The following is a 12,344-nucleotide window of genomic DNA, read 5'->3' as shown; positions in this document are numbered from 1 at the left end:
GGTCGCTTCAATGGAGAAACAAGAAGCGAGCTTCATGAATATGCAGGCCCACATTGTCTGCCACTCAAGCCATCCCTTGTTGCGGTGCGAGTCTGCTCTTGGTTACCTTTCGGTGAGGTCCTGCTACCTCACACAGAGGACAGTGGCCGCACAAAAGCTCCTCTTGGAACAGAATCTTTCATCCCATTCTCGTAGTACTTCCGCATTGTACCTTTACGAAACAACTGTTTGCTGTTCCCCATGTATCATGTATCAGCAACTTTTTTTGCTTCATGCTTTGAAATTATATTAATCCGTTTAAGGAATTAGAGGTAAGATAATTTGCTATAAAATGCAAAACTTACATAAAATGATGTAAATCAGTACGGATGGCTGTTTAAAAAATTGTAACTTCTCATAATATGGCTTCGATTGGTCACACTATATCTGAGACATGATCAAATCAGATGCGTTGAGGCCGATTTATCAATTCACTTCTCAAGGACCATGATGGAAATAATGATTTCCTGCGTTGAAATTATTAAAGGGTTAGGTACAGGTTACAGTAGTAAAATTTTTGGAAAACTTCAACATTTTTTTCCTCCATTACTGTATCTTGTACAGTAATGAAAATTGGTATGTGTAAAACACTGTCCTTCTGCTGTACGAAAAATATGTTTTTGCAATAAAAAAAAATATATATATATATTTTTTTTCAAAATTTAAAATGGTGGCAGTTCACTATGTAGTGATGAAGCGTTTCCCTCATAACTCGTAAACTTGTTAACTTTTTCATGTTCTCTCTCTTTTATTTTATTGCCGAAACTCATATTTACGATATCATACTCTTTGAACTACATTCCTTAATAACTAATATTTTTTATTAGGTGTTAGAAGAAAATACTGATATTTGATCATTTTTAAAATAAATTTATTTTTTATCAGACAATCTATGAAAGGTAGAGAAGTGATCTTGCATCATATTATTGATATGACATGTATAAATACACACACAAAATTTCATCACAGAATGTTGGATAGTTTTTGAGTTATTTGGAAAACGCTTCATCACTGCACAGTGAACTGAATTTTGAAAAAAAAAAAAAAAAAAAAAAAAAAAAAACCATGTAAGTTTTTATTTTTAAGTAGTGAAAATAATTTTTGATATAGCAGAAGGACAGTGTTTTAAACATACCAGTTTTCATTATTGTGCAAGATACAGTAATGGAGAAAAAAATGTTGAATATTTCCAAAATTTTACTGCTGTAAGCTGTACCTAGCCCCGTAAGTCGTAGTACGCTGTTCACATAAGCTACGGAATATTGAACCTCTGATAATAGGCCTACTAACAATATACTAACCTTTGCTTTGTTTACAACTGCAATGTATTATCACTGTCGCAAGATACAGCATATAACAGTGTTGTTAGTACACTTCATATATTGTTAAACTAACCTTTGAAATTACATTAAAATTCAAAATATATCAAGACTACAAACGTGGACAAATTAATTATTAGACAAAAATTAATTATATGTGCAACGAAGCTGTATTTATCGGTAGAAATAATAAACAAAAATGTATTTTGCACAGCTATAATGAACAGAAAATTGAGTCTTGAGGTTACTAATATTTTGTGAACATTCCCTTATTCTTTATTAACACGTTGATTTTGTCAAGGATGCTGGAAACCAAAGTTTGACACTTTCTTTGAATATCAGCATCATTTAGTCAGATATCAGACAATGATTAAATAAGGAGTCTATGTTTTGATGTAAGTCTCTTTTTATTCACTTTCTTCTTCAGCATAGGTCACAGATTTTCAATTTCGTTCATGTCCGGTCTTTTTGCAGGCCATGGGAGAATATCTTCTGCAGTATATAATTAAAACACCAGTAGTACCAACATAGGCAGAAAAAAATATACTTAACCATTGGAAAAATATACAAGAAGATGTAAACCATCATATTTACAACAATAGAGACACTGTGAATTATACTGATAGTTAATATGAAGAATTATATTATGTTCCCAAGAAAAACGTTTAGTCTAATAATTTGTCCACGTCTGTAAATTCATTATGTATGATGAGTTAAACATGAATAAAATTAATTTACATACACCTATTACTTACATAAAAATTTAAAACTACCGGTACATATTCCGTGAAATTCATGTAACACTGTTGTTCGTATACTTACCCCACGGACAGAGGGTAGTTACGTTTAGATGCATAGTAAACAAGCATGCAGTGTGCACAGGGTTGTCTTTCACTTGCTGTTAGTCTGTCTTTGAGAATTGTGTACAATGGAGCGTCGTAAGGAGCTCAGTTCCGATTTAAAGAAAGTTATTGTTCGCCTGGCTCTTAGAAAAATAGGTAAAATAGTGCATAAAAGACATTCTACACTGCAACACATTGTACAAAAATGTGGAAATCATGGAACTTGGAGTAACTTCGCAAGAAAAACTAAGAAAAACTTGCTAAATGCACGTGACGAGAAATTCATAGTTAATCAAGTTATCAAAAATCCAAGACTAAGTGTTCCACAAATTCGAGTCATGATTGAAGAGTCTTCAAACAAGAAGATCATTAATCAAACTATCTGGTGTGTTGTGGAAAAATGGTTACCTTGGCAGACCACGAAAGAGACCGTACATTAGTGAGACAAATCAAGCTCGAAGATTGGAGTTCGATAAAGAACATGTTGGTAAGAATGAGAAATTTTGGAACAGGATGAATTGGTCATATGAGACGGAGATAAATCTTGTGGTTTCGATGGCATTCATAGGATATGGAGAAAGCGCAACACAGATAACGACAGAAGCAACACATTACCTACAGTGAAACACGGGGATGGATGCATACTATTGTGGGGATGTATGTCTGCAAATGGTGTGGGGAATATTGAATTCAAAGGTGGGATTATTATGGAGAAGTATGTGTAGAATAACATTTAAAGCAGAGTGCACAAAGATGGGGATGCCACTTGTGTAGGCCTATATGTTCCAACAAGACAATGTCAGTAAACATACTTCTCAAATCAATAAGGATTGGCTCATATGGAACATATCCCAACAACTGCGAACACCTCCTCAATCACCAGACTTAAACCCCATCGAACATTTGTTGCAAAATTTTGAAAAAGAGTGTGAGAAAGCAGAAGTGTACAACCATAGAAGATTTCAAACGTGCAGTGAGAGAAAAATAGGCTAAAATCAAACCAGAACAGTGTAAAAACTTGGTAAAATGAATGAGAAGGAGATGCTAAGCAATAATAAAGTCGAAAGGTTATGCTACAAGATCTCTGCAGTGGTTGAATGGTCACCAGACTGTCATGCAGGCGGCCCGGGTTAGATTCCCGGTCAGGTATGGGATTTTTTTCATTGGCGAACAAGGTCGCAGTTGTGTTTTTCCCGGGGTTCTCCCGTTTTTCCCCAAAGTAGCCATTTACATCATTCCGTCACCATTTCTCCATTTCATTATAATTCCGTAGCGTTCCTCGAACGCCGACCGGCGACGCATGGAGGGGGTTGGCCCAGGGACGAGTGGGGTTGCCTGCTCTAAACCTGGACCAGAGAACCTTAATGTGGTCGGCCGGTGTAGGTTTGGGAATGCGTCACCAGAGGACTAGCGCAATAGATCTGAACAATGTCGCAGTGCTGGGCCATAGTGCCCCTTCTCCGTTAAATTCAATTCAATGCTACAAGATATTAGTTGTTTCTCGAAATTGTAAATAATCAGAGTGTATAAACAAAACTGTTACATTGGACATGGTTTTGTTTAATGTATTCAGAAATTTATATTTTATTTTTCGACTTTAATATATTCCAAAGTCCATGTGTAGTAGTTCTGTCATTTTAAAAGAAATTAAAGTATATATTTTCATACGACAAAATTTATTTAATAAACATATTATTTAGAAAATAGAACTGTACAAACAACACTGCTATGTACTGTATATCAATACGTGACACGTTTGTGTTTGTGTTGCAGTCCGAGCAACACGGCGCTCAGCTCGCTGGACCACCTGAAGGAGTACCTGCAGACCCAGGGCACGTGCAAGTGTGGGCTGGAGTGTCCGCTCAAGTGCGATACCGTCTTCAACTTCGACCCCAAGGTAAGAACAACGCACTTCTCACAACTTAGCTATGGGAGGACAACGGTAAATGTTGATTCATTGTATGGAATAATGTATGATCTATTTTAATTTTGCCTTTAAAACGTCGGTGTGATTCATTCGTTACCAATATTTCATATTCGTCATGAACTCGAAAAAAGTATTTATTTTCTCTTCATTTTGATACTCTGTCTCTCATTATGTTGATATCAACACCACTACTTTCTTACTTTTTTAAAATTCGTCTTCGCAATCAAAATTTGTCGAAAGTGAATGATTTTTTTTTCCTGTGCGTTAGCTGTATGATTCTAATCAATGGTGAAATGTTTTATTAAACTGTTAAAACAGTGTGATGCTCCTAAATGTTTTTAAGATTGTTTTATAAATTATCGAATATGTGGGTCCCTATCACCACGACATGGCGCGTCCTCAGGTTGCGGATCGAGGAGGCGGTCTCCAGATATGGGGGTAGCTGTGAATATATTGAATAAGTAGTCGTGAACAGCCGATGAGGGGTGGTCCTCCAGCTTGGGGGTTGGGCGAAGGACTAACAACCCATCACCTCGGAATGGGACTGATTCTCTGACACGACCACAGCATATAGCACGTATGGGCGAATCCAGAACTGCATATAGAGTGTTAGTTGGGAGGCCGAGACGTAGATGGGAAGATAATATTAAAATGGATTTGAGGGAGGTGTGATATGATGGTAGAGACTGGATTAATCTTTGTCAGGATAGGGACCAATGGTTGGCTTATGTGAGGGCGGCAATGAACCTCCGGGTTCCTTAAAAGCCAGTAAGTAAGTAATAAACACATGTACAGAACCGTTAGTTTATTAGATACAGGTCCCGTCGCATGTTCACAATACATTAGTTGCAATTTCTCTAGACGTGGATTCGGCGTACTTTAGGAAGAAAAGAAAATGAGAACAATGGGAAGGCAAGGGGAGCTGGGGGAAATAAGGGGCATACAGGGAGAACAAGGGAAATACGAAAAGAATACAAGGGAAACGGAGAATGCAAGGAGAACGAGAGGAATACACAGAGAACGAGGAGAATATACAGAGAACGAAAGAAATACAAGTAGAACAAGGTGAATACAAAGAGTATGCAAAGAAAAACAAGGGGAATACAAGGATAACAGGGAATACAGAAGGAATACAAGGGGAACAAGGTGAATGTAAGGAGAATAAGAAAATACAAGCAGAACGAGAGAAATACACAGAGAACGAAGGCAATACAAGTAGAACGAGGGGAATACAAGGATAACAAAGGAAATACAAAACGTATACAAGGAGAACAATGCGAATATAAAGAATAAAAGGAGAACAAGGCGAATATAAAGAATACAAGGAGAACAGGGGAGATAACATAAGAACGAGGAGAATACAGTGAAAACGACGAGAATACAAGGAGGTTGAGGGGAATAAAATACATGAAGAACGAAGGGAATACAAGAAGAACAAGGGGAATGGAGAGGGAACAAGGAGAATACAAGAAGAATGAGGGAAGTACAAGGAGAACTAAGATAATACAAGAGGAACAAGGAGAAAACAAGAACAAGGAGAATACAGGGGAATTAGGAGAATACAGAGGAAAAAGGGGAATACAGAGGGAACAAGAGAATGCAAAGGGAACTAGGGGAATACAAGAAGAACAAGGGAAATGCAAGAAGAACGAGAGGAATACAAGAAGAACAAGGGGAAGTATATAATGTGAACAAGACAAATATAAGAACAACAAGGGAAATATAAAGGAATGCAAGTGGAATACAGAGACGACAAAGAAAGAGAGTTACTTTTTAAGTTAACGGATATATCGAGAAAAGGGAAGGGGAATGAGAAGGAAGCGAGGGAATTCGGGAGACTATAGGAATGTGGAAACAAGAGGCGAAGAAAGAATACCAGAAAGGAGTATACAGAAGAAGAGTTATAAGATGAACAAGACAGAGGAGGATTAGAAGAAGGAGAATAATAAGACAAAATGACGACATAAGTGAGGTAAAGGAAATGAGAGACATCTTCCTGTGTCGACCCACATCAAATTATAATTTGAACGCAACGGTATTTGAACCAGGATCCACTGGTTACGCAAAGGCGATGCGCTAGTGTGGCCATTTGACTAACGAAACACATCCACTGCTGTGTAATAAATGAGTAGTAATAGATAACAACGTGATACATTACGAAAAACTTCAAATTCATTTGCATCACGACTGCACAAGTTAAAATAGAACTAATCTCGAAGAAAGGCAGTGAACCGCCGACTTGTGAAGTGGATACCGCAGTGTGAGGTAAATGCATTGCAATGACCTGGGTTATTGGTACGCTGTACCGCATAATAGGCAGGGGTTTGCTCATTTATTCCCACCAGGAAGTCTCTTGGAACTCAAATAACAATTCATAGCGCTCTACTCACTTGCTGACATGAATGCATTCTGTCTCTCGCCCCTCTTAAAACTTGTGTGAAGTGTCGTTGAATCTGGTTTTTATGATGAACACACGCACAACAAGACTTAGTTCACATTTGAATCCAGTCCTGGAAACTTCGAGCCGTCTCCTTTTATGCCTTGTGCCGTCTTGTTTATCTCAGCCGAATTCTTCTTCTGTTTCTTCGCATTCACTCCGTCCTATCTCTTTTCCTGATGCTTTTGCTCACGAGATTAAACATCAATCAGTTTGAGAGATCCGTTTCAGTCTCCCTTTCTTTTGCCTCTCCCACCCCTCTTTCACCACGGAGTTCGTGACAAGTTCCCTGAAGCGTGGTGATAAAGCCCCATCTGCTTAGGCCACCCTCCTCCTCCGTTTTATAGCAGTGTTTAGTACTGATCTTTTGAAGTGAGGCGTCCCTTTTTAAGAGGACCGTAGTATTGGTTGGTGTTGTCTTAATCAGGTTACGTCGAATCTGATATAGAAATTATATTAACTCCCAGGGGTTGCTATCATAAAGGGATGATATTTTTTCACAAAGTGTATCATACTTGTCAGAGAATTAGTTTTTCATTCTCTGTTTAAATTAATTTTCATTTGATCTTCTTCCCTCCCGTATTTTAGTCTCTCGCGCCTTGCACGGTCGTGTTGTAGGTCATTATCTATTGTGCGTAAAGAAAAAGAGAAAAATTGAGTTACTTCTACAGGGTGTAAGTAAAATTTAGGAAGTTGGCTGATTGCTGACAACTCCAGAATGTACTTGTTTAAGGGGCAAATGGCGATTAAAACCAAATATTTATATAACGTTATCAACGAAAGTTGTAACGACATGGCAGCTTGGTAGATCAGATGGCAGAGTATGCGGACCCGAGTTCAATTCCCGGCGATTGCAGAGTCGTATTTGTAGTGGACAAAGCCAAAGCTCCTTGTGGGTTTTTCGGCGTACCGTTGTTTCTATAATTTCACCAAAACTTCTCATCTTCCTCTCATTTCATCTATGATTTACAGTAGTTTAAAATAGGTTGGGGTGAGGTCTTGGAGGTTGTACGAGTTTCCGATGCTGTGATACAGTTAAAAAAACTGAAACCTTTCGCATCTGTTTGAACTTAGTGAATAAATCTTGAATCATACTTAGTTACCGAGAATCATAGACGTTGAATCTTTAATCATACTTAGGCACGAATATTTCTAGATATTGAGTCTCATGTATGTCTATATCATATTTAGTTTCGGAGATTATTAGATATTAAATCGTGCTTGGTCATGGAGATTCCTTACGTATTGTGTGCAAACCTCATCGTGAGCAGGTACAGTTTACTAACACTTGATCCATGGCATTGCAGAGTGTTTTATTTTCGATGACAGAGTTAAGGCCATAAATCGTTCTCTTCCACCCAACCAGTTTTAATCAGTATAGTAGTGACATAATAGTATAAATTATGCAACGAGCCTATAATGGTAGTAATTAAGACGCGAGTATTTTTATGAAACGTGCGTAAACGAGTTGTTTCATAATTTTCATAGAGCGTCTTAATTACCATTATAGGTAAGATGTATAGGACTGTTTTGTTCGACCATAATTAAATGTTTTGAGTTTTTACAAATATTTTACCTTGTTACTTTACTGATAATGAAATGGTGACCATGAGTATATTTTCACCGTGTTCTCGACAATTGCAATAGATGGCTGGCTCGGTCCATGAGTCTCTTTTCAGCGTGTTTCCGACTAGTGCAACAGATGGCAAGCACGGAGCACTTTTGCGTCTACACAGTATTTATTTATTTATTTTTTTTCAGGACTTTGGTTTGGAGATTTTAACTTCAAAGCAACACACATTAAAACACAGGAAATTAACTGAATTTATTATATTTCTATAATATTATCGCGCTTGCCATTTTGGATTGCTGCTTTCAAGGCTTGCGAGTTGTTGCGCATACGATATTAATATCAGTATTGCATATGATTAGTTGGAAATCGATAGTTGAAATAACACAATGAATAGCAATACTTGAATGTAGCCTATGTTATTCGTCACATGTAGGCCTAATTAGCGTATTATAGTATGATCGAATAAAATACATATTTCAATAATAACTATTTACAATACACTGAACATTCTTCATTAATGTCCTTGAGTTAAATTTAAACGACTAGTGTATATTTATTTAAGGGGACACGCTACTGAGTTTTCGTCAATTTTGGTCAATGTTAAAAGTTATTTTTTTTTTACTGATGAACTGTATTGACTAGGAACAAACCCATGCACCATTTCATTGTAGGTAGTCTTAGCATCATTTTAAAAGTTTAAGAAACAAATTATCTTTATATGACACCCAGATATTTGTTTACTAAAATTATAAACACTTTTTTATATTTTATTTTTCTCCGAGTATATTTTTCAACATAAAATTTTGAAAATAATTGTGCACATGTAACTCATCAACATCTATTCGATTTTAAAATTTCAAAAACTTACAATCAAAATTGTGGAGATTAGAAATCTCAGTAGCGTGTCCCCTTAATTAGATTGTTTAAGAGATAAAGTCTATGAGAAAAAGTAATACTTTATGAACTAATATGATTCACTTTAATGTATATGCAATATACAACAAATTATAATTAAGTTGAGTTAGCTAATAAAATTATGAAAATTAATTTAATAGTAGTTTACTGCTAGTGTGCTATAGCTATAGGGTTTAAAATGTAAATATAAAATATATCGATGTAGTGGGATTAATATGGATATAATGGAATATGAACACCAGAGTTTTGTATTGTATTTAAATAAATTAATGATGATGATGATGATGATGATAATAATAATAATAATGGACAGCAGGTATAAATAGCAAATATTAAACAGTATTAATCTATTAAACAGAAATGTATTCAATATGTCCCAAATGAAGTCGTTGTCCGACAACCCCTTACTTCACTCGGAGGCGAGTTCCAGTTTTTAGCAACATAGACTGTACAGGATTAAGAATATAAAGATGTCTTGTGGTAGTGTGTAATGAGCGAATTGTTGTGATGAGACTTGGCACTTAGCTGATGATGTGTGAATAAATTTTGAAAACGAAAAACCAAGTAGCTTGGGTAGCGGTGGTCTCGGAAGATCATGAGTAGAATGTGATGTTGAATGCAGTTCTTTTAGCATATCAAGATAAAATGATGCGTTTCTTGGTCAGTGTTAAAGAGATTGCTGTTGAACATGAACAGCATGTTTACATGGTATTGAGTTCCTGCTCAGACTCACGTGGAAGCCACGTTCAAGGATAAAAAATTCTCTTCAACAATTTTTATGAAAGAACAGGTTCTTTTGATATGTAAATCTCTTACGAAATTACCCACAATTCCTATCGAAATTGAGTTCCGTTCTTGTGGGAGATTTTAAGGAGAAAATGTGAGGGGGAGTATAAAGATGCATATCTCGAAAGTTGGTATCACCTCAAAGAAAAGAGTTACAGCTCTGAAGAAAAATTGTAGGGCGTTGCAAGTGATCGTGTATTCCTGTATTTTCCATGCGTCACACGAATGAACTTCATGTCACCAAACTATTTGGTCGAACCGCGTCGTGTGGACATACACTTAATCCTAAAGCTGACGTCATGATCGTGTAACTTTGTAGATGAGGGTGGTAGATTCGTATCTGCGACCAAGCATGCAAGAAAGAGCTTACAGCCGAGCGTGATTGTGCTGATATTGTTTCTGGTTACATTGTGAGATGTGGGGAAATTGTATCTTAAAATTGGATGCATAAACTGGTCTTGCAGTGCAATTCAAAAGATGAACATTAAATAAAATAAATCTAAACACCGTGCCGAAGACAAAAATAAATAATACTTCAATATCATACAGTAAAACGGTAAAAAGTTTAGGAATATACAGTATTTAAATTCAGATTTAACCTTTCATAGTTAAGTGATCGACATACTATGTAGTCCACACCTGTGGAGTAACGGTCAGCGCGTCTAGACGCGAAACCAGGTGGCCCCGGTTCGAATCTCGATCAGGGCAAGTTACCTGGTTGAGGTTTTTTCCAGGGTTTTCCCTCAACCCAATACGAGCAAATGTTAGGTAACTTTCGGTGCTGGACCCCGGACTCATTTCACCGGCATTATCACCTTCATTTCATTCAGACGCTAAATAACCTAGATGTTGATACAGCGTCGTAAAATAACCCAATAAAAATAAAGAAAACATTATGTTTGCATGCAAGTATGTATGATTTATTCACACTGCAAATGGGTAAATACCCGGTGGCAGTGTTAACTAATTACAGTCAATAATGACAATTAATAATAAACACCATTAATAATAAATACTATTAATAATAAATTAATAATAATAATGATTGGTACTAATAAATAATAATAATAAATAATAATAGTATAATAAAACTAACAAGGATCATCCTAAATTAAATCAAGCACGGTCACTTAAAATAACATTTAGAGTAAATCTAATTTGTATATTAACGCTAAGTTCGAACTAAAACCCATATGATGTCTACTTTTCTATAATAATGAATAATATTTTAATAATACATATATTATACAATATAATATAATATTACATATTATACTTTTAACATTAATACATTATATAATGTAATACTTTTATTCATTTCCTCAAACATTTAACTAACGTCCTACCCCTCAGCCTTTAAAAAATCTCATTCAAACGTTAATGATGTCCCATTTCGATTATTGCTATTCTCTATTCACGAACCTAAATATTGAGCTTGTCCACAGACTACAGCGTGTTCACAATACCTGTGTTCGATTCGTTTATACTTAACATTAGACAATTCGATCGTGTAACACCGTCACTAAAATGGTTCTCTAGGGATCCACTTAAAGAAAGACTACTGTTTAGTTCCCCCTTATTACTTTTTAAAATCATTCACACCTCCACACCCATATCTCGTTTTATTTACCTTTCATTGCCTCGAACCCGAAACATGTACCTTCACTCTGTTCCTCTGCACAGAAACTCCTTCTACTCGTCATCTTTCAGTATATCACTTCCATTGTTCTGAAATTCTCTCCCCGATCATGCCAGAAACTGTCGTACAGTATCATTTAAGTCTAAGTTAAATAATCACATTCTATTTCACGGAAGTTTGCTAACACCTGTCGAGTTACATAACGTAGGCTTAAGTCATAGTACATGCACTGGCTGAGAAGAAACTGCCTACTGAAGAATGCACTTGAAGGAAAAGTAAACGGGAGAAGAGTTCGGGGCAGAAGAAGTCAGATGATGACGACATTAAGATATATGGATCATATGCAGAGACTAGAGGAAGACAGAAAATAGGAAAGATTGGAGAATGTTGGGTTTGCAGAGAAAGACCGCCTTTTGGCAGAGAATTATGAATAAATAAATATATCAAGAGTGACTGAAAATGGAATAACTCTGCAAATTTTATGTTACCAGTCGACAGGGAAGGGACGACTGGAAATTCCATTGAAACGTTTGACAAACGACTTTCATTTTCTAACCAAAACAGAACATCTGATCTACATTTCTTGAAGGATTATGATGATGATGATGATGATGATGATGATGGGTACTGCTGCTGCTGCTGCTGCTACTACTACTACTACTACTACTACTACTACTACTACTCCTGCTGCTGCTGCTGCTGCTGCCGCTGCTGCTACCGCTACTACTACCGCTACTGCTACCGCTACTACTACCGCTACTACTACTACCACTACTACTACTGCTACTGCTGCTGCTGCTCCTGCTGCTGCTGCTGCTCCTGCTGCTGCTGCTGCTGCTGAGCTCAAAACATTTTAGAGACACGAAC

The 12,344-nt window shown here is 36.6% G+C and overlaps 1 protein-coding gene across 3 annotated transcripts in view; it reads left to right on the top strand.

The window, feature by feature from the left end:
• LOC138704602 (nuclear receptor coactivator 6-like) overlaps nt 1-12,344 on the top strand; it is a 708,935-nt gene that overhangs the window by 399,264 nt on the left and 297,327 nt on the right. For all 3 annotated transcript variants that reach the window (XR_011333375.1, XM_069832672.1, XM_069832673.1), the window contains exon 3: nt 3,974-4,097. Coding sequence is in view for 2 of the 3 variants with exons in the window: in XM_069832672.1 (XP_069688773.1) it covers nt 3,974-4,097 (124 nt within the window). In the remaining variant the exon portion in view is untranslated. The remainder of the gene's footprint in view (nt 1-3,973; nt 4,098-12,344) is intronic.

This window comes from Periplaneta americana, chromosome 8, assembly GCF_040183065.1.
Source record: "Periplaneta americana isolate PAMFEO1 chromosome 8, P.americana_PAMFEO1_priV1, whole genome shotgun sequence".
Taxonomy (NCBI): domain Eukaryota; kingdom Metazoa; phylum Arthropoda; class Insecta; order Blattodea; family Blattidae; genus Periplaneta; species Periplaneta americana.
The sequence above is the reverse complement of the archived record's forward strand: the minus strand, read 5'-3'. Positions and strand labels throughout refer to the sequence as shown.